Source organism: Genypterus blacodes, unplaced genomic scaffold (genome assembly GCF_046128005.1).
Source record: "Genypterus blacodes isolate CSIRO-AG114 ecotype Tasmania unplaced genomic scaffold, CSIRO-AGI_Gbla_v1 ptg000012l_1, whole genome shotgun sequence".
In the NCBI taxonomy this organism is placed as follows: domain Eukaryota; kingdom Metazoa; phylum Chordata; class Actinopteri; order Ophidiiformes; family Ophidiidae; genus Genypterus; species Genypterus blacodes.
In genome coordinates, this window is record NW_027466826.1 from 3,587,950 (window position 1) to 3,610,505 (window position 22,556).

At 41.1% G+C, this 22,556-nt stretch overlaps 3 protein-coding genes across 4 annotated transcripts; 1 reads left to right on the plus strand and 2 right to left on the minus strand.

Annotated features, from left to right (window-relative positions):
• Window positions 1-1,575: 1,575 nt before the first annotated feature.
• Window positions 1,576-8,849, plus strand: slc29a3 (solute carrier family 29 member 3). The gene is made up of 7 exons (XM_076162712.1): window positions 1,576-1,663; window positions 2,630-2,704; window positions 2,801-3,219; window positions 3,946-4,028; window positions 5,555-5,781; window positions 6,400-6,562; window positions 6,731-8,849. The coding sequence occupies exons 3-7, from the start codon at window positions 2,899-2,901 to the stop codon at window positions 7,356-7,358; spliced, it is 1,422 nt and encodes a 473-aa protein (XP_076018827.1). The 5' UTR covers window positions 1,576-1,663; window positions 2,630-2,704; window positions 2,801-2,898; the 3' UTR covers window positions 7,359-8,849.
• A 629-nt stretch (window positions 8,850-9,478) lies between these two features.
• psap (prosaposin) lies at window positions 9,479-17,954 on the minus strand. Its single transcript, XM_076162700.1, has 14 exons — window positions 17,802-17,954; window positions 14,264-14,397; window positions 14,029-14,103; window positions 13,792-13,917; window positions 13,077-13,286; window positions 12,831-12,974; window positions 12,669-12,725; window positions 11,612-11,752; window positions 11,436-11,528; window positions 11,167-11,350; window positions 10,711-10,874; window positions 10,529-10,609; window positions 10,217-10,324; window positions 9,479-10,095 (listed from the first exon to the last, which is right to left on the minus strand). The coding sequence occupies exons 1-14, from the start codon at window positions 17,833-17,835 to the stop codon at window positions 10,060-10,062; spliced, it is 1,587 nt and encodes a 528-aa protein (XP_076018815.1). The 5' UTR covers window positions 17,836-17,954; the 3' UTR covers window positions 9,479-10,059.
• Window positions 17,955-18,960: 1,006 nt separating this feature from the next.
• mrps6 (mitochondrial ribosomal protein S6) lies at window positions 18,961-20,933 on the minus strand. 2 transcript variants are annotated; one of them, XM_076165079.1, is made up of 3 exons: window positions 20,502-20,933; window positions 19,866-19,896; window positions 18,961-19,072 (listed from the first exon to the last, which is right to left on the minus strand). In XM_076165079.1, the coding sequence occupies exon 1, from the start codon at window positions 20,838-20,840 to the stop codon at window positions 20,508-20,510; it is 333 nt and encodes a 110-aa protein (XP_076021194.1). In that variant the 5' UTR covers window positions 20,841-20,933; the 3' UTR covers window positions 18,961-19,072; window positions 19,866-19,896; window positions 20,502-20,507. The 2 variants fall into 2 exon arrangements, with proteins under 2 accessions (XP_076021194.1, XP_076021185.1); XM_076165070.1 differs by lacking the exon at window positions 19,866-19,896.
• Window positions 20,934-22,556: the final 1,623 nt, after the last annotated feature.

The window sequence follows — 22,556 nt, forward strand, 5'->3', positions numbered from 1 at the left end:
ATCCTAATAATGTCTTCCATCTGATCAGAAACGACTTAGCATGTGTGGCTCCTTCTAGTAGATCAGGCTGCAAGGGTCAAGGGTATCAAGGTTACAATATGATCAGTTTGTGATCACTCTCTAGTCTTAAATCATGGAAACCTATTTAAGAAATATACACATAAATGCATCTAGGAGTTTGTTTTTGTTTACCCTTAACTATTTCTTTCTTACTTTACAGATCTACAGGCTATGCCAGACTATTGACTTGAAACTTGAACACCAAGTTTCCAGTCATTAGCTTTAGTTTATAAGATAAGAGATAAGATAAGATAAGATGAAATTTTATTATCCCGAGGGAAATTACTGTGCAACAGTTACAGTACAGCATGAAAAAACAAGACCCAGAAATCAGAAATCCCCCAACTAGTGCAATAATGTGAGTAGATAATAAGTACACGATAAGTACAAACAATAAGGGGGGTACGAAGTACATACAATGGGGGGAACAGTACATAATATGGGTTTCTTTATCGCAGTCGGGCCAGGATGGGGGTGTGTGATTGTAGGGTTGTGTGGCTGCAGGGGTGGGGGGTGGGTCTTTGGGTGCGATTTCTCCCCTTTTTGTTTTTCTTGTTTTGTTTTACCCCCATGTCTCCCCCTTTTTGCTCTCACCACAGCAAGTTGTCTTCTGTAGTTTCCTGTACAGTGGTATGATGTCATCCTGTAAAAACTGTTCCTATGAGATCATCGAACAAGCAACTTTGATGTCATCTGAAACTCTGGGTTTTACATTATTATTTCACATCCTCCACAAGGAGTACGAGGTCATGCCATCTAGAGGGTACAGACTACCACAATGTAAATTAAAAAAAATGAAATTCTCCCTCGTGCCAATGTCAATCATGTTATTAAACAATACATACTGTAGGTTGCACTGCTTAACACTGATAACGCCAAACAGCCTCAAAGGCTAGGGAATAGAAATTAGGTTTAAAACAGGATTTCAAAGTGCCAATGGAGGAAATAACCAATATCAATTGGCAAACTGGTCCATAGTCTTGGGGCAGCCATGGAAATGCAGTTGTTTGATAAGACAGTGGAACCAACAGGAGCAGTTGATTGGAAGATCTAAGGGAGGAGGTCAGAGATATATCATCATGTAAGGTGTAATGCTGGATGCCCAAGTCAAATTGTTTTATGAGATAAATATTCTGACCTTTGACTCTACAACCTTCATACATCAGTTAACAATGGAAACCCGTACATTAGTGAACAGATGTTTTGATACAGTTTATGCTAACATATATAAAAAATATTATTTAGGTCCTTGAAAATGATATATTCGCTGAAACAACACACATGCAACAAAAGTGTACATGGGTATGTAAGTAAACTTTATTTTGGTAACGTAATAAAACATTTCATGTTGAACACATATGATTGGCCATTTCTTCTTTTTTGAGTTGTTTCTTCCAAATTAAAGACATTCAAATAAAATTGTTCTTATTTTGAAAAATGCCTTTATTTTGAAGGAACTGCGTCGGAAGTCACGCCCGCTGCCCCTGAATTAGTTTTTCTACGTTTGTCATGTGACCAGAAATGAAAATGGATTGTTGTTGTGTCCGCCTATAGCACGGGAGAACAGGACAGAAGCTAAACTCAGACACCCTACTAATTTAAGGTATGTTTCATTTATGATGTGTAAAAATTGTGCGGTGGAATAATTAACCTCCGCGTTGAGAGAAGATATCTATATAGTAATAGGTGTCATGATATCTATTACTATATAGATATCTTCTCTCAACGCCAGTTTACATTAGTGTGACTGCACAGTGACTCATACAACAAATACAAAAGTAAAACTAAACGTTTATTTACGTTTTAATAAGATGAATGAACAAAGATGGAGAAAACTGTGAGATGGGAATCAGCAGAATGGTTTCAGCGTGTGTCAGCAGTGTGTAAGAACAGTCACCGATTATTCGATAAAACAGCTGACTTGTCCAAAGTTTTGGTCTGTGCACGTGTCTTTTCTGAAGTGTGCATCATGTGGATGTGCTTCCTCATCGCGTGATGATTTGGGGTGCACGGTCGGCTGTTTCTCACCATCTTTTTCAAATAATGACATTTACACACTGCAGCAAGATTTGTAACCATATGCTTCGTTCACAACCAAGTAGAATAGAATAGCTTTTTATATGTAAACAACTTTCAATTTGAAATGAAAAGGAGGGTTTGCTGAAAGTCTAGGTGTGTGCGTGTGTGCGTGTGTGCGTGCGTGCGTGCGTGTGTGTAAATTGCAGAGCTGTGACTCCAGTTATCTGTGTCCAAAGTGAAAATTGGATCCCTAGTATGGGAGAGCAGGAGCTTCATATTCTCACAAAGCTGCCAGGAGGCCCACTTATGTTACTGCTGCATACGTGTTACAACAATAGCAGAAAGTGTCTTCATGTTACATTTCACACAATCTGATTCGTCATTAGGAACAATAATTCATTTATCCAAGTGTAGAGGAAACTGTGATCAACTTTCGATCTCTGGGCATTATGCTGCATCTTCATTTATGCTATCATTAATGTGGACATGGATCACATAATATACAGTAAACAATCACAATCCTAAAGCTTAAACGTGATTGCTCCTACAGGAACCGGGCCTCTTGCCACCCTTGACCCAGGTTATGGCTTTCACGGGCAGTTTTCTCCGTTCTGCTCAAGAACAAGTAAGCTTCAGTTAGATTTCACTCATTGCAAGAGCATGACCATGACCATGTCACATTTCCTTTTCTAACCCACATGTTTCTTCTTTTGTTACACAGATTTCAATCTAACCCTCCCCACCTCTGAGCTTCCTTTCCCCTCTGCCTTCCTCTATATCCCCTTATTTGCTTTGTGGTCCTGCTCTCTGTCGCTCAAAATGGATGACACAGAGCCTCAGCAACCCAGTCTCAACTCCACCTACATCAAGGGGACTCATGGTAACCTTGACGTTTCTGAGGATGAGGATGAGGGTGAGGGTCCTTCTCAATCTCTCCTCCCCGCACATTCGTCAGTGCCTCTGGCTGTGCGCTACAGCCCAAATGACTCCTACTGCATGGTGTACATCATCTTCTTCCTGATGGGAATTGGCTCGCTGCTGCCCTGGAACTTCTTTATAACAGCCAAACACTACTGGCTCTACAAATTGAGTAACGCAACTCATCAAACTGGCTACGAGGAGCAACAATCAGACCTTGGCGTGAGTCAGAGGAATACTATGTAGATAAGCAGCATGTTTGTGTTTGTCTTGTGCCATTGTGGGTGTGTTTGAAAGAAAACGTAATGATCCTGTGACAGCTGTGAGGACTGACTGTCCTTTCACATCTAATTGATATACATCGACATAATTATACAATTTGATATGGCCTCTGTAAGTAGAAGGAAGAGAGAAAAGAACATTGGCTTAAGGCAATGTGCTGTGACCAAGCAGAAATCAGCTGTTTAAGATATGCTTTGAAGCTCTCTGGAGCTTATTTGATTTAATTACCAAAATGTGCTGGGGACTACTGTCTGATCTTTGTAGTAAAATGAACAACAACAGCAACATTTATTCTGCAGTAACCGTGCTCCAAAAAAGCTGATGGAACGTGGTGATATTTTCACGACTATAAACGGTGTTGAGGTTTAGTTAAGATAAGACTTTATTTGTAAAAGAAGTGCCATAAAAGCCAGAGTGTTAGTTGAACCAGGCATTAACTGGACCTTTTATGGGACCTTAGAGAAAGATGTATAGATATCTGAAAGAAGTCATCAGCAGTCCTTTGCTGCTCCACTTGAATCTCCACATCTGCAGAGGTTCACACATTTTTCAGCATGCAGTGCTGAGCGGATGAATTTGAATTTGATGTAACAAAAAACAGATGTCTTAATGCATTTTAGACATTTTGATTAAACCATGTTTTGTCTTTTTTGTCTCTTTTCTCAGGAATACTTTGAAGGCTACCTGGCTGTTGCCTCCACTGTGCCGTCTGTGCTGTGTCTGATACTCAACTATGTACTAGTTAACAGGTTCGCCAACACGAACACACTCACACTCGTATACACACAATTATATAGTGAAGTTTCCGATGCATTAAAATACATAGTTTAAATAATCAAAGTAAAATCCAACTGAAACAATCTACTCCTTTTTTGAAAAATAAGTATTCTCTGGGGAAAGTGGAAAACAGTTCCCCTTATTTACGCTAGGACATAAGGTGTATTTATGTAAAGCAGGGGTCTCCAACACGCGGCTCGCGAGCTACCAGTAGCTCGCCAGCCAACCTTAAGCGAGCCGTGTCTCGCTAAAGGTTCAAAGAATATATACATTTGACAACACGTCACTTGGTAAACCTGTTTAAATTTCTATCCAATCAAATTCACAGACATCCTGCACCCTTCTGTCACAGAATGATTATATGCCAATCAGCTGTCAGTCAAACAAATGACGCTGCTGTTAAGTTTGGTTATATCAGTGACACCGTAACATGAGGCAATGTTAGCAGACTAGCAAACACGTGCCGGATTTGACAATGACCGGGGAAAAAAGACCCAATAAAAGGCAACAAGGAATTAAACATTTTTGCAAAGGTGAATCACTAGTGTGTTAGTCTCATTTGTGGTGTGAGCGCGTCTGTGGAGCGCTACTTCACCAAAGTCCACAACAACTTTACACGGGACTTTCCGGCTGCTAGCAGGCTACGAACAGAGATGGTAACGGAGCTCCTTAAGAGTGAACTTAAGAGGATACACTCCAGCAGACACCACACACTCTCTGTCATCTCACTAACATCAGAACAGACTGAATGCAGGTGAAATTCAGATTATATGGGAACTACAGGGAATTTCCAGAATTTTAGGGAATGTGAAGGGAAATTGTGACAGTGGTATATGGACAGACAGACATACAGTGAAATATATTAGTCAAATAGTAAAATAAGTAATAACAGAGATAAATATGATGTGCATTTGTTAGTGTGAGCTTGACACACTGAAAATGTATACAGAAAAAAACATGATCATGTTACTGTTACTAATGTTATCATGTTATTTAAGATGTTTTTGAGATAAAAATGTGAGTGTTAGATATCAACATTTTGTAAATGTTCACACAGCCGACACTTATTCAGCTGGTTTGGGTGGAGAATCATCATGTGGATAAATGCTACTAATAATGTAAAACATGAACACTTTTATTTTGTCAAAGTAGCTCTCAGAGCAAAAAAGGTTGGAGACCCCTGATGTAAAGCATATGTGTTTAGATGTATTTGCATTCACTCTGGACTCTGATCAGTGTGTGCTGGTCCTAGATCACATTTAGGAAGAAGGTCATTGTGTCATTTAAACAGCATCTTCCCCAACAGAAAACATTGAACCATATTTGCATTGACTCACTGAATTAATCAAAATGTTCCTTGACTTTGCTCCACATTATGAGAGCAACACCTTTTCTAGCCACCTCATATGTCTGTTCTTCTATTTGTGTTTATCAGCCAATATTATATAAAGTGCGAGCATTGTTTTTAACAACATGTGTGTGTTTACAAAATTTGTAGGCTGTCCCCAAACGTCCGGATCCTGTCGTCACTCGTTGTTATCCTTGTGGTGTTCGTGATCACCACGATCCTGGTGAAGGTGGATGTGTCCTCCTGCAGGATGGAGTTCTTTATCGGCACACTGGCCAGCATAGCGGTGGTCAGCGGAGCCTCCAACCTCTTCTCTGGCAGCATGTTTGGAATCAGCGGACATTTCCCCATGAGGATCTCTCAGGCCCTCATATCAGGTACTGACGTCTGGGCAGAGAAGGGACAGAGAATGTCTGCCAGAGACGGACAGAGAATGTCTGCCAGAGACGGACTGGTAGTTTTGCTGCCTTGGCCACAGGCAACAAAGGAAGAGCAAACATTTATCTTCTTATTTAAGTTGGTTTGTAATCTGTTCAACCCACGGTGAGGTCACCAGTGAAAGTTCTGTTAACATAGATGAAGCAACAGTATTGTTGCTATGGTTACTTGCATTGTATTTTCTCGCACATTGATTTACAACTGTTCCCCATAGGTATGATTTCATGTATTATCATGTACTAGTTTTTCCTGTGTCCCATTGTACAATTTATACAATTATTAACTGAATTTTTATATTGTTTAAAAAACATTGTTACTACTAGGAGCTTTGTTGTAACTGTATTGACAAAATCACAGGTATGTTTGTGGTGATGTCGCCATAGAAATGTAGCAGCTGGTAATCTTCTCAAAAGAATTCGGCAGATGAATTAATGCATTCTGGAAAAGAATAAGCAGGATTGATTGACAGGTGTTTATTGTGGTGGAGTATTGGGCAACTCAAGTGTCTATGTTAACAACTACGTGTTGAAACCACCCGTGCAATCCTTCTGTGTCAGGTCAGGCCATGGGAGGGACTCTGAGTGCAGTGGCATCCATATTGGACCTGGCGGTGGCTGACGACGTCTCAGACAGCGCACTGGCTTATTTCCTGACAGCAGACGTCTTCATCGTGCTCTGCATCATCGCATACCTGCTGCTGCCCAAGCTGGCATACTCACGGTCAGTCAGTCAGTCAGTCAGTCAGTCAGTCATTCTGAGTTGGATGTATTGAAGTTGATTGTACTTCAGCAGACATACAGCAGAGCTCGTTATTGGTATTGTATTAACAGAATTGCACATAAACTGCTCTAATCTCTAATCTAGTCCTGCATTGTTTGTCTCCTACAGACACTACATGCTTGCAGCAACATACGCCAGTCCAGGAGTGACAGGTGGGGGGGCAGCGGCAGGTACAGGGAGCAGCAACTCTATTCCACCACTGACGCCTATCCTGAAGAAGACATGGATGCTGGGCCTCAGTGTTTTCTATGTCTTCTCTATCTCCATCATGGTGTTCCCTGCTGTATCCTCAGGCATCCAGTCCGTCCGACAAGACCCTGCTAACCCGTGGACCACCACCTTCTTTGTACCCCTCACTAGTTTCCTCCTGTACAATGTAGCAGATTTCTGTGGCAGGCAGGTCACAGTCTGGCTGCAGGTCCCAGGCCCTACCAGCAGGGTCCTGCCTGTTCTGGTGGTGTGCCGCTCTGTCCTGATCCCGCTTTTCATGTTCTGTAATTACCAGCCAAGGAACCACACCAACACTGTGCTGTTTGCAGATGACATTTACCCTGTAGTCTTTAATTGCCTCCTCGGTTTGACTAATGGCTACTTAGGCACTTTACCCATGATATACGGGCCTAAGGTGGTGCCCAGGGAGCTGGCTGAGGCCACTGGTGTGGTCATGTCCTTCTTCCTTACTCTGGGACTGGCAGTGGGTTCTGCCTTTTCTGTGCTTCTGGTGTATTGTATATGACCAGGATGTCAAGTACTGTGATATAAGATAGGTGAGCTGGCTGGACAGTAGTCAGCACAGCCCCCCTGCTGATCAATACCTGGGTTCTCACGTTTAACCGTTGTCTTCACACAAACCAGGTTTTTAAACTTGCGTATTTCACTTTGCCTATGCAAATGTTGTGATCTGAACACACAGGTACTCAAACTCTGACCCATACCTATGCACATATTGAAGACGAGAGGATCTGGAAACACAGATGGAGAGGAAGTGAATAAAGCCAGATGTCAGAGTGATTCTTCACACAGTCGTTCCACAGCATCTATGTTTCCTGCACAGAGAGATGACAATAAAGTTTGATCTAATGTTAGAATATGTAGAATGTAGCTTAACACAACACTCACTCCTCTACAGAGTCTATCCCTTTATGGTTCAAATGTATGTCGCAGAAAGTCGCACAGTCTTAACATCTACTGTTTTTATATACTGTTTTTATTGATAACTTATACAGCGAGTAGATCCTCTCAGTTAAATCCTCCCTCCACTTCCAAACCCACGCAGAGCGCACAGAGATGCTGAGCTGCTGCTGTGTTGAGAGAAAACGCAAAGGAAGAAGTTAGGCTGCATCTTTAGAGGAACAATAGACGATAATATAAAGCAACAGCAAGCATTTTCCCATCTATTTTTAAGAAATGTATTATCCTGCTGCTATGGCCCCAAAACAAAACATAATTTCCCATCTCTTTCTCACACGAGCAGTATGTAGATTTCTGTCTTGGTAAAGTTTTTCTTTTGATCTTGGGTTGAGACGTTTCAATATGCAATTAATTAATTTGCATTGACAATGTAAAGTCAATTGTAGGATTGCAGGGGGCAGTATTTGAGGTTTAGCTGCATGCAAACCTTTCTTGGTTGGTTGTAATTTATAAAGGAGGGATTGCATACAAGTGTGTGTGCGCATGGCTTTAAATCAGTCTTTTTTTCTTGGCATATGCCATGTCTGTGCTTTTAGTGTACTCAATAATTTAGTTGGGATTCTACGCAATGTTTTATAAATGAGGCCCCTGAGTTTCAAAGTACTGTAAGGCACTGTCATGTCAGTGAAGCCAGGTGTTTAAGCTTTTCATTTCCTCAGTTCAACAAAGTTTCTAAACTTCCTCATACCTCACATTATGTGTTGTGTTTACACTAATCTTGGTGTCCACCAGGTTACAAGGTTACTCTTGTATGTTTGATATAGTGGCCTAAAAAGCCTTAAGAACCCTGGAACCATGTTTTTTGAATGGATTATTGCTAAACCCAGACACGTTTTTGCACAACTTTGTTCAGTGTGGGGCTTAAGGTTATGGTTATACTTTATTTTCCACTAGATGTCAAGCAGCCAATATTAAACCTAACAATATTTTTGTTCAATAGTTGGAATACATTCACAGATAGGTTCGGTATTTGTCAGTGAACACTTTTTCTATGTCTGTTTTTTGTAAATGGATTGTCAATCATTCACTGCCTTTGGTTCAATATTAACCCTTTCAATGTCTCAGGTCAGGCCCGATTTCTCTCTCCAGCCACAAAAGCCTTTACACACTTGTTTTCATGCTGACTTGTGTTCCTTATGACCAATAAACTGAATCTGGTGTGTGAAATAAGTTTTAACATCCCTTTGCCTGTTTATGATTTACAGTCAAGTTATTCTGGACTACCGATATACGACTTTGATCTCATTAACTTCAAATCATGTGTGCTTCACATTACTGCTAAAGATGTTCTGGATCCAATAGTTTTTGATGGCTCTAGCTCCATTGTCACACTGTAGGGATAAATGAAAGCCAATGACTCCTGAAAATAGACTTGTGGTAGGAAGAGGAGGGTTTAGGCCTATTTAATCCTATTTGGTTTGACATTTCCATTAAAAGGCTAAAGTACAAGTGATGTCACCAGTGGCCAATGACAAAGTTGTGTTGCAAGTCTTTGTCACGAGTACAAAGTGGATGTGATTGTTTCAAAGTAATAAACATGCAGAACTACCAGTTGAGCTTGTCATGTCAGTTATCAGGTGATATCCTTGGGTAATTTATGCTTACCAATGTCATGTTTGTGCACCATCTCTTAAAACTAAGATACATAATATTGTATGCAAAAAGTGGATTGGGAACACTTTAATTGTTTAGACATTGTTAACAGATCAGCTGGCTCAAGAATTTGACAACTTTATCTGAAACACTTCAGTGCGTTAGAAATGCAGTGATTTATAAACAGCAGGAAGAGTGCAAATGATAGGAGGTGCACACACTCTAACACAATCCAACATTTTATACAAAACACACATTTGCTCTAGACATGGGACAGAATGGCAAAGTAATGCTGGGAAGTGTTACACTGAGTTATTTCTCCTGCAGTTACTTCCTCCGGTGATGAGGGCCATTTAACACAGTTAGTACAGACATGAAACTGTCTCTACATACCAGACAGCCAGACAGAAATATGTCAATGCAAGCAAAATATGAAATTCTGACTCTCGAAGATAAAACATACAGAATCAGATCCCCCTGCATCCCTCCCCCTCATTATCAAACTCCAGTCCCTTTCTACCATTCAAAAACAAAAAGTTAATTTACTCCAAATGTAATTATTAAAAAGAAAAACAAACTTAAAACGGAAGCAGCACTAAAGTACGTTCAAATCTTTAATTCCCTAAAGGTCAGTTTGTGCTGGTCTTCTTTGTCTATACCCACACATGACGTTTGCAGTGAGCCACAGCCTGGAAGACAAAAACCAGAGATTAGACAGAACCGAAGTGTTCAAGTTCGCATAATATAAAAGCACATTCAATTAATAAAGTCATCCAAGACTTTGCTATGGCACAGTATGGTGCTACTTACATTGCACATGGAGGCTGTTTGCATGTTCTTACACCAGAATCCAGGACCCCAGCTGCACCGCTCTGATCCCAGCAGCCTTTGACCAGCTTCAGGGCAAGCTTCCAGTTTCTGTAACACACATAATTCAGATTTTAAATTCTGGAAACAGGATTGTGGTACAAGCCATGTATTTACTCTGAAATTAAATGTAATGAACCAAGATTTATTTGACTGATATAGGACCAAGCAATATTTTGCACTGCTAACCAAAAACCTAACATCTTGACAATGAAGAGACTCAAGTTTTTTTTTTTTTCCTGAATCAATCCTTACCATGCACACAAAGTCTGGGTCCATCATCTGGAGCAACAGCTGGACAAGCTGTGGCTCATACTCCGTCACCAGCTGGTCACACTGTTGACAGACGCATGGGTTAATGCACAGCAGTCACGTGAAGACATGTCAATGATACGAGTATGTGCAGCATCCGACGACATTTAGATGCAGTATCTGACCTCAGTCTGGACAGAGTTGGGCAGAAAGCTGCACACTCTCCTCACAGCGTCCTCAATTTTGTCTTTGGTGGCATTAGCCTCCAGAAGGACATCCAGGTAGCGGATGGTCGTCTTGCACAATTCACAGAAGGCACCGTTCTTAAACTGGGCCTGGTCCATTACAGCTGGAAGACAATACAATCAATGTTACCATCTTAATGTGGAAACACATTTTATAAAATCAATAAAGATGCGTTTACGTCCAACATTAACAGTTGATATTTTATAGCATCAAGCAGAATGCAAGAAGGCCAACAAAGCATTGGCTGATTGCAGCAATGTTAAAATGGTAAATCTCAGGGTTATAAAATTGCTACCAACATCATTCACTGGACAGCTGCACCCTTTCAAAATCAAATCGACTTGCCTCTCAACCGAAAACATTTACAAACAACATGCCCGACATGGACAGCTTACGGATATGTGTGCGGCTTGCATCATTGCAGAGTGCCAACGCTGTGCAGATGGTCTTGGGGTCAGCTTGTTGGATCAAAAGCTCAATGATGGCACGACCATAGGCCTCAACCAGATCCTTACACTGAGCCTCCACAGAAGCCGGCAACAGAGAGCACACCTTCTGCACAGCATGAACAACTTCCTCCTGAGAAAAACAAAACTGAGCTGTCAGAACTTTTGTTGCTTTAGGGTTCATAATCATATTAAGACATCCGGGAAGCATGCCTCACCTCTGTGGTCTGATCCTCCAACATACTCTCCAACTTGGTCATGACAAACTCACAGATGGCACACTTGGGCGAGTCACGAGTACGCACCATGGGCTGCACAGGACAAAAACACATTGTCACAATACTTCACAACTTCATGTTTGTGTTGGTGACAGTGAGCCATCCGGCCTGGATACCTTAGCTGGTGTAGCTTCCACTCTGGTGGCAGGGAACATCTTGCTTGCAGGTACAGCTTTAGCAGCTTGCAGCGTCATCAAGGGGATGGATTTCTTCACAGCGTCACAGAGGCCAGCACGGCAACAGAGGTCTTTGGGTTCCTGTGGACAGATTGGACAAAATGTCAGACACACCGAGTTTTGGATCTGCCAGAGGCTCACTAAACGTGCAACACCACACGCCATTTGGATAAACGCATTATCACCCATGCGATGGCGGGAATGTTACAAAAATGTCTACTGCAACCGTCTTTTGCCAGCAAACACAAAGCAACACACACCCATGCTGGCAAAAAAAAAAAAAAAGTACTGTAGCCCTGACCTAGCGCACTTGATGAAGTCAGCCATACTGTTAGAAAAACACAATTGCTACAATGTTGGTGGGATTTTGGCAACGTCTTTCCTGTGTGACAAATGACTCCAAATTTAGTCTCAAGCATACATGCGATACGACGGCACGGTATTATTGAGAGATATGAGCACCTTCTGTACAGTGTTAGAACATGCTCTCCATGTACAACAACTGGCCGGCTTAAGTAACAATAGTCTCATTCACAACAATATAACACTCAACATGCGCCATACAGTGTTGGGTGAGTAGTGGACGGCACAGGTGGGGCAAGTGCTAAGGGTTAAAAGGCTACAGGCTGAACACAGAGAGACCTACCTGTTCCTGGGAGCAGCACACAAAACCCAGAAGAGAAACAGAGCAGGACAATATGAATGGAGGCGGGCAGAGAAAAGAGCATGAACACCAGCAAATGAAAAGAAACAAGAAAGAAAGTAAGGCATTTCAAGATGAGGAAAAACTGAAGTCAGCAAGCCAGATGGCGTTACACAACTGGATATGGGCTTAACATCACAACACCTATCATTAGTTTAATTGACCAGCTCATGGGGCCGAGTAAAGGACTACAATTTATTAATTAAAAGTCAACTTTGCTCAAGTACGGAAATGCAATAAAGGTTTTGCCTGCTCGTCTATAAAGACAGTAAAGCACAATAAATGAGGACTCACCATAGACATGAACTCATCAAGAAATTTGGGCGCGTACTGGCCGATATACTCTTTACACTGCAATGAAGGAAAACAAGTCAAAATCCAGTAATGTTTAATTCTGAAAACACGCATTTAAAATAAAAAAAGGAGATGTTCCATGAAATGTTATGAGTTTCTCACCATTTCAGCGAGGCCGGGCCCCAGATGGTCACACTGCTGCTCAATAAGCTCAATGAGGGAGCTGAGAAACGTTTCGTTCTTCTTGGCTTCCTCCTTGGCGTCGGTCAGAAACTTGATGCAGTCCTCGCAGATGGCACCATTTCCCTGTAGGCAGACAAAAGATTTGGGGCCAAATCAAGACACCGGCCATGAAGGACAAGTAGACGGCGTCTTGTACGAATGCGGAGGGAGGTGAAGGCGGCGTACCTGTTTTGGACTTTCCACTTTGGGGGCCTCCTCTTTGGGGCTCTCCTGAGGATACAGGAGCTGGGGGACATTGAGGAGGAAGGGGGCCACTGGCTCGGCAAGGTCAACCTGAGGGATTTCATTGGAGAGGAGCTGCTTCTGGATATGAGCCAGGGCTGCCTGCTGAGACTGGCAAAGCCCCATGGCTCCACACACAACAGCAGGATCCTCCTATAACAGAAAGGCAGCAAGTTGAATCAACTCTTCATTTATTTTATAATGTTTTGTCTTCATATTAGCTCTCAGAGATGTTTGAAATAACCAGTCTCAATTTATATACTAGTGTTTATAGTTTAGATAGTGTTTAGATAAGCTGGGATACAAAAAAAAAAAAAAAGACATCTTAACTTATTTGTCCTTTCTACAGAAATTCATGAACATGATCTTTACAACTATATTTTTTTCTTTAATCAAATTGTGACATTTTTGGTCCCAATGTGATAGGAGGTGACAGTTAAATCAAAGAGGAATACACTAGATACTCTGTCATGTGGCTCACTGTTGCACAATGACTTCTCTGTTCACATTCAGACCCACTTCCCCATCAAAAGCCCTGATTCAGCCCCCTTACTTTGGTCACGGCCACTTTGCTTTTCCATCTGAATCACGAGCGCAGATGGAACTTTTCTCACCGCAAACTCTTTATCAAATCTTATGAGCTCATGTTGGTGCTTACCAGCTCTCCGGTAATGATTCCAATGATGATGGGATAGTAACTATCCACCATCTCCTTACACTCGGCGGTCAAACCCTGATCAGGGATCAGCTGACAAGCCTTCTCCAGGTATCCAAGAATCTCAGCCTGAAATAGCAAAAAAAATTAATTCTTTAATGATGCGTCTGTCTTTGTGATGGTGCTTGGAAGACCTTGAAATGAAATGCACAACAGGCAGTCATTTGATTTCCGTCTCACCTGAGTGGCATTGTTCTTCAATAACTGCTCCACCACCATCAACACTTCCTTACACAGGTCGCATGGCACCGTTTTCTGGAACAGGAGAATGAGGTTTGTATTACTACATACACTTAATCCAGAACAGAAGGCAGACATGCTTGAAATAAAATGAGTTTATCTTGAAAATAGCGAACAAGAGATAACTGCAATGGCATCGTGTCAGTTTCATGAAGTAATGAATGCACTGCCTCACCATTTGGGGTTGGTTCCAAACGTTCTGCTGGCAGTGAGAAACGGCTCCACACAGAGACGCCGTCTTGACATTCTTGCACCAGTAGGGGGGGCCGCGGGCACACTGCTCAGTGCCCAGCAGTGGGGTGGCTACAGCTGCAAGCCAAATGAAAACGGTCATGAACACACGTGGAATGTTGATTTCGGCACATGAGGAAGTGAACATTAAAAAGGGAGAGAGGGGTGATCTAGTTCTACAGAACTAGATAAGGGAATTAATGCTTAACGGCTCCCTTGTGATAATAAGAGGAAGTTACTGCACACGTTCAGCTACAGTGTTGTACAATAATTTAATGCAAATATAAAAGTATCTGCTAGTCTCTTCGTAAGCTCTCATAACAGCATTTCATAGAGACAGCAAGCAGCTCAATAAAGTTTCAAAACATCCAAAAAAAAATCTACTCTGACATAGTAGCTCAAAAGGTAGAAATTCAATCCTCCTAAAAATTTATTAAATAGAAATGTTTTGTTTGAATCAACAAGTGCAGCTCATGAATACCAAGTAAGTCAATCTGATTCCATCATCTTGTTGTGGTGCCAACTATAGGCCAGTTCTTTAAATAACACAGTTCAATGAGCAATCGGCCTGTGGTAGTCAAATGAGCCACACCTGCAAATATGTTATACCAAGTCACTTTTCATGTTAGTAATTTGTTGGGTGGACAGGTTCGTGTTCTGGGGCGGAAGGGGGGGGGGGGGGGCACACCTCTGCATTATGAAGCACGAAACAAAAACAAGCTCATTAGAGGCCACTTGACTGAGCCGTCTGACAATTTCAGAAGGCCGTTTCACTTAAAGAATGATCTAATCAACTACAGTGATGGTTTTGTGTCCACAGAGTAGTACGAAAGATAAGATGTGAGTGAGTGAGTTTAGTATTCTATGCGAGCGTAGATACACATGTTACACTGAAATAAAAAACACTCCCCAAAGGAAAAAAAACAACAAATCAAATCTTGTTGGGTCACATTGCTGCACTAAGTGGACATGTGCTCATTAATACTGTGTGGTTTAAATCTCCACCAGCTAAAAGCCTGTCGACACTACTCAGAAAACAAGACAACTGGATCAGAAGCAGAAGTGAATGTACTTCCTTTTTTGTGCATATGTTCAAATTTGAATTTTGGCTAAAAATACATACAACAGGTTATTTCCCCATTTCAAGAGTCAAAGGTAATGTGAGAAAGCATCGACAGCGCTTTAGTGTTTTCTTTCCCTTAAATGATTTTTCATCCAGATTGATCTGGGTTACTGGCGCCTAACTCAAAGATGTCTTGTCTACACCTGAACTGGAAAATATATATAAACAAAGCCTTAACTAATTTTGTTTTCCACTCTTTTGCCTTTAACATGTTTAATATCAGTATCTTAGTTACCAACTGAGTGAAATTAAACTTTTCATGATTTCTTCATTTCCATTTTATGTTGCAATCAACACATGATACACATCACCACTTGATGAGTGTGCTTCAGGAGCAGTGTCATTGCCTCACACACAATCTGGATCATTTTTCTGTGGAGGCAGTGGTCGAGAACCGGAGGGTTGCCGGTTCGAGTCCCTGCCGAGGTGCCCCTGAGCAAGGCACCGAACCCTCAATTGCTCCCCCCTCTGCGAAGGGTGGTAATATAATGTAATGTAAGTCGCTTTGGATAAAAGCGTCTGCCAAATGATCGTAATGTAATGTAATGTAATTTTTGTACTTTGTGAAATGTATTCGGAAAAGGAGAAAAACTGAGCTCAAGTAGTGAGAGGAACAGTCGGGACAAAAGGGTGAGGGGAACATTGAATCTAAAAAATAACTTCCAAGCATTGGAGCAATACAAAACTTATAATGCAAGGAATTCCACCAAAATACATGAGTGTTATTTACTGTGACCAAAAAGCACACAGACCACATATCAGTCAGTAAGTGACCTTTGGTGATAACCACGAATTGAAAGACAACCAGGCTTCACTCACTAGAAATGTTCACCCAGTCACCCACCAGCCCCTCCTGCTCAGTTCAGAGCTGGGCCTTCCCACTGCTCCTCAACCTTTTCTGGGTCACGAGTCGTCAAAATAACAAGCTGTTCTCTGGCCGGCACTGTACTCAGACAGGAGGGTTATATCACAAATCAGCTCACTACTTAACACGGCGGTAAAAACTTAACCACCATCCATGTCAAATCTAACAGAGAATGTACGCCGTATTCTACTACCTTTATATAACTATATTAGAGCCATAAGTAAGACAATACATGGAAAACAACCTTTAGGAGGAGGGAGAAAGAAGACAGGTGTGACTCACTTGGAACTTAAAAGCAGGATTGCTCAACAACAGCAAGTCACCTACAGATACAAGAGTTTAAAGTAGCACCCTACTCAGCCGTTTCATTGTTTAAGAATGTCTCTGCAAACACATGCAGGAATGTAGATAAGTGAAAGAAAGGAGTTTAACTGAACCGAGATATGTACTACCGTACATACACCATCAGCAAAATACCAGAAACAAATGAGTTACTGATTTCAAGACAATGTTTCAAATGTCACAAGGCCACAGCAAGGCCAAGCAGAGTGATACTGTAAATAAGCTCCCTTGGTTTCATTCTGATGCAAAGCTTCATTACAGACAAGGCAAAAGCGCAAACGGTCCACAAATGCAGTTTCCTCATAGAAAAACATTTTCATGACCTTTTATTGCAAAGCAGAAATGAAACTCGCCACGATAAAGATAATCTCAACTTCCTTATGACCAGAAGCGAAGAGAGCACAAGACCACAGCGGTGTACCCATGAAGCTATTCAAAGCAAATGGGGCGGTTCTGCTATGAGTCGATCAAATTTAGTACTTTATAAAAATCAATAAAACACATTCAGCACCAGAGGTTACAGCTGCAGTCATTTCTTATTATTAGCTTGTTTTTCGAACAATGTTTAATGAGGTCACGGGCGAATTTTACGTCAAATTATTTTGTGTTGATACGTTTCGAAAAAAAATAAGCATACTCACCCGAGCTAACGTATGACACATGTTAAAATAAAAATACACCGTTTGCCAGCTTTAAACACGTAAACACTGACACAGGATCCCTGTTACACTCTTGGAACAAGTTGTTCCGTTGTCCACATGTTAGTTACCAGCTAACACTAGCTACGCTGCTAACAACAGAGGGAAAAACAGTGCGTTTAGCTTTAGGTCAGGTTTGTTTGGCTAATGACAATAACAGAAGGAGAAAGCTGGTGGGCTAATGTCCGTAAATGTCACAATGAAAGGACAACAACGGCTAAAACGCTATTGTTTAAGTATTTGAAGTTTCGGTGCTTACAATACGCCGGACCTCTCTGAAATACAGCCTATATTAGCTCGCGTTAGTTGTCAATAAGTTAACCAGCAGCTTTGTTGGTGTATACGCGAAATGCTTCCGCGTTTGAAGCGCACTTCGTTAACAAAACACCAAAAAAAACAATCACACGGACATAAATAAAACATTGACCGTCGTTAAACTTTGAGACGACATTACCTGAAGACACGAAAAGCAACGCTAGAAGCAGCATGACTCCGTTGTTTTCCGGCTCTTGTATGTCTGAGTGTCTCTGTGTGCAACCAGGTGACGGCGGTGGACTATGGATGCTGCAATGCAGTTTGAGGGCCTTTGAATGCTTTTATGACGAAGACTCACAGTCAGCTGACTCCATGCAGACATGTGACTCAGCTGCCTTGGCCTTCCTCTCTGTTATTGTCTCAGAGATCAAGAGTTTCACTGTTTCAGCCATTTTTGTATGCGTTTCCGTAACTCAGTCGCATAGAGATCATGGAAATAATGTCGATCAGTGTTTGGATGTGAAACGTTGGGCTACTTTACAAACGTCAACAACATATTGAGATCTAACTTAATCGAGCCATAGTGACTTGCGAATCTGACAATCTTTTCGCATTCAATTTAATTTTGGCATTAATACTGCTGTACTTCCTCTTATTAAGCTTTATTGTATCATGTGGGCTATGAGAGGAACCAGACACCCGAATTTGCAGATATTATTAAAGAAAACCCTTTATCTTTTGGTAATTTCAGTCTCAACTTCATGTGCTTATTTTGCTTTTTGTACTATTTATGTTGTGTGCCTCTATAGAAAACCAATGTTTAAGACAAACCCTTTTGATTATCGTTTGATCTTGATTATGCAATACATAGTCATAACAAGTGCACAGTTTTTCCTTTAAACTTACATGACAACTTTGAATCCGAAAGTTCTGTCTTCCTCTGTCTTTATAGTTAAAAAACAATTCATTTACAATTTAATGAAACAAAGAAAATCAATAAATCTGTCACTCATCCAATCGATTGTGTAATTGTTCCAACAGCAGTTTACTCAACTGCCACTCGAATCAGCTAATACAGATTAACATGTCTGTGCACGTTCCTGCCAAGCTTTACTGACCCTGATCTCTTAGAAACATGGGGGTTGATGAGGCCACAACAAACTCAGGTGTCAGAACTCAAGGCTTTTTCTTTTTGTTTGTTCTTCTTAACCACCAGTCAACCCAGATGGGCTCATACGTGACTTCATGAATGTAGGAAATGCTCAACCTTAAACAAGAAGTGGAACTGCAACCACGGCTTCCTAACATGAAGTAGAAAAGAAGACATAAATCATTTAAAAAGGAGAAAAAACAAACAATTAAATAAGATAAAAATAACTTTATTCAACAATTACAATCGTAGACCAACAACAATAGTAAAGGGCAAAGAGGGATCAGGCGGTTCATCTTCTGTACGTGATCTGCAACTTCCTGTAAAATAAAACAAACACGGTTACAGAGGTTTAAGTTTCACAGCACAGTCAGCCAAACCTTTATCTCTTGAAATAGACAAGACGCTGACTGGCTAAGACACGTTGAACTCATTTGTCATGAAATCATTGCAGTAAAGCAGGCTGACCACATGATCAGACCTACTGGCACTTACAAATAAACAAAATGTGCCAGAGCACTGCTGGGTTCACTGAGGGCATCATGACCTACTTTTAAGTTTAACATTTGGATTTTCGAGATTCTTACAGTTTACTATGTGAACTTAAAAAAGTTCAATCAGGTGAGTTCCACTATCTTGACCCATCTTCCTGCACTGTGCTAGGTCAGCCCTGGCCATACTGCCATAAAGGCCGTGGCTTGGGGCCTTGGTGGCTACAAGAGGGCCCCCTGGAGGTTGGTTTCGATTATGTTTATTTTATGTGTCTTTACAATAAATATTTGATAAACCTGGAAAGAGTCACAAATAAATCTTACTTATATTAATCTCAAATTCAGAGTTAACATAGGTGTTCATACATGGAGACAATTTAGAAGTGGGTGCCTAGTCAAGATGACTGACAGCACACTGATGGACCTGCAAAGTCAAGAGTGGAAAAGAAAAGTCTGCAGGGGGGTTTGAGGTTCTCGTTAAAAGAATTTCTGAAGTTTTAACACAAAAATTAGATTTTCTACATGGGCAAAAATTCCTTCTGAATGTGTTGCAGGTCTGACCCACAATTCCCAGAAGTGCTATCCAATCCCATCAAATTATCCAATCCAAAGGTTAACTTACTTTTTCCATAGCACTGAATGTTCACTGTGACCTAAACAAAGATATGAAAGATTATAATAATTTCTTTGTACCTTCAGCACATTGCATTTGTTTCTACTTGTGACTTTGATAAAGATCAATGATCAATTAAAGCAGGAAACCATTACAGAGTGTTTCACATATAGTTTGTTGCCACTGTAGACATATTTCAGACCACATATGCTATAGTTTAGTTGGTGCCTATGGATTTGCACAAAGCCTATCACACATGTTTACTTTGCATTTATTAAATATAAAATACATTTAACTTTACCATGATTGTACCAACTCCTCTCAGTCCTCTAATGTTTAAATTTCTCTTATTAGCAATTGGAGGCCTGATCAACAACTATGTTCTGTGTTAAGTTTGACCCATTTTATTTGTATACATGCAAGATAACAGACTTCGTATCCAATTAATTTGTTTTGACTGCGGCTTTTGCCGCAGTCAAAATCTGGTGTACAACAACGTAACAAGCTGATACTTTAAGTACCACCACTGGTACACATACCACAATTTGAGCCCCTACGGTGTGTGAACTACAGAAGGCACCGAAATTCAAAATCCAAAAGCTCTAATTGTTCTACCATGTGCATTGTACATAAATCGTCCCTTACATTCAATCACGGCTTGGGGCCACAGCAGTTTGGAGTGGAAACCTCGGCATCATTCTTCAGCACAGTGGGTCTGACCACGTCCACATCCCGGTGTAGATGTCTAAGTAAATCTGTGTGAATGTTAGGACCCCCGTAGAAATCGATGAGAAAGTAAGACCCCCTGGTGTGCCTCTGGCTGTGTTTGGTGATCTTGTAGGGCAGCAATCTCTCTCCCAGGTTCTCCAGGTTTCTAACCACTGCTCCCCGCTCCATCAGAGCCTCCACGGTCCGCCGGAGCGCTGCTGCTGTCTCCGGCCGCTGCATGGTCTTTAAAATGAGGGCCAGTTCATACCGAGGCATGGCTGCGGTGATCGGAACCTGTATCCGCGGGTTTGACTCAGCTGGGCGACGCTAATGTCAACCCAAAGACGACCATGCTATGACACGACGGGAAGGACGCTCAATTATGACGTAGAACGTATGCGCCACAACAATGTGTGTGTTTGCTTAACTTTCCTAAGAAAAAGGGAGTTTTGTTGATAAAAATTTAGTTCTACATTTATTTCCGATTACTATATTTTCCTCCTGTTATTTGCATAATTATATTACATATTTAACATTATTTCGACCTCACCACTTTAAACAACTGTGTGTGTGTGTGTGTGTGTGTGTGTGTGTGTGTGTGTGTGTGTGTGTGTGTGTGTGTGTGTGTGCGTGTGCGTGTGCGTGTGTCAAAAACAGACTTGGAACCCAATTATAAATGACTTGTTTCATCAGTAAAACATTTTTTTAGACATTAATATACATTTTCATTAAATTCATTTTATTTTCCACATTAACAAATTCTGCAAAGTTATTATCCAGCAAGGTGTGTTTCTTAACATTCACAGACCAACAGTTCAGGAATGGACAGGAAATGTTTAATTTGCGGTCAATCCATGATAAGTCCAAAGGTCGGTCATACTTCTTCTCACTTATTCTGCTGTTGTGACTCACAAGCCACAGCAAATTCTATTGAGCATTTTAAAGTTAAAGCACTGACGCATTTAAGTCGAGCCCTTTGTCCAAAATTTCTCCTAGTGAGTCCGTTCTTAACCTAGATTCCTGCCTGTACACGCCCGTCCCTGTAGACTGATTCTTATTATAAACTAACTGTGGATCCTTATCGGTCCCTGATCCTGGGTTTACTTATTAATGAATGAATTTCCTGCGTTACTGTTTCTGTGTTTCTGTGAGAGTCCATTAGGAGTGTGACTGTTTTTATTTCTTTAAACCTTAGTTTTAGTGGAGTGGTATATGATTTAGGGACAGAACACAGATTCATTTACACAAGCACGGCTGAAATATAATTATAGTTAAAATTGCTTCACAAACAGGATTAGGATTTAATGGCAATTAAGTGGATTTTGAACCTGAGAGTGGAGCCTAATAAGATCCTTCTGAGGTGGGCTCCTCTCAGAGCTTCTCTCTGAGTCTCCATCATTGTTGAACCACTCTTGTTCCCTCTATGAGGAACTGGGGCGGGGTGGGGGGATGAAGTTTAGTGTAAGTGAAAGTGAAAGTGTATCTTATTTTATTTAATCCTCTAATAAAAGAGAGAGGTTTATATTTTCTTAAAGGTTGTTTGAGGTTATAATAGGGAGAATATCCACAATGAATTGGGGCTTAGCAGTTTCTTCACCAGGTTCTTCCCTTCCTTTTTTAGGGATCGAAACCAACAACCTTACAACACAAATATCTTTCCCTGAGGCTTCTTCTTATATTTCAGGATATGAATTTCAGATCATCATCTTCATTGAAATCTTCATTCTTATTGTTACTTATTATCTCAGATTTTCAGCCTCATATCATATCTTTGCTGAAGTATTTCCTTATTTGAGAGGCGAATACCAAAGTGTAACTTCAGAAGAGCCTTCAGAGTCTCCATTGTGTAACACAGGCTGACTCTTTGCTCGTATTATGTACATTTTGTAAAACTTGCCATATTTTGTTCGAACAGCCTGAAAATATCAACGTCGTCATTGTGCGCCTCGCGCCTTGTACGCATGCGCACAAGTGTCGGTTCCGCTTCTTCCG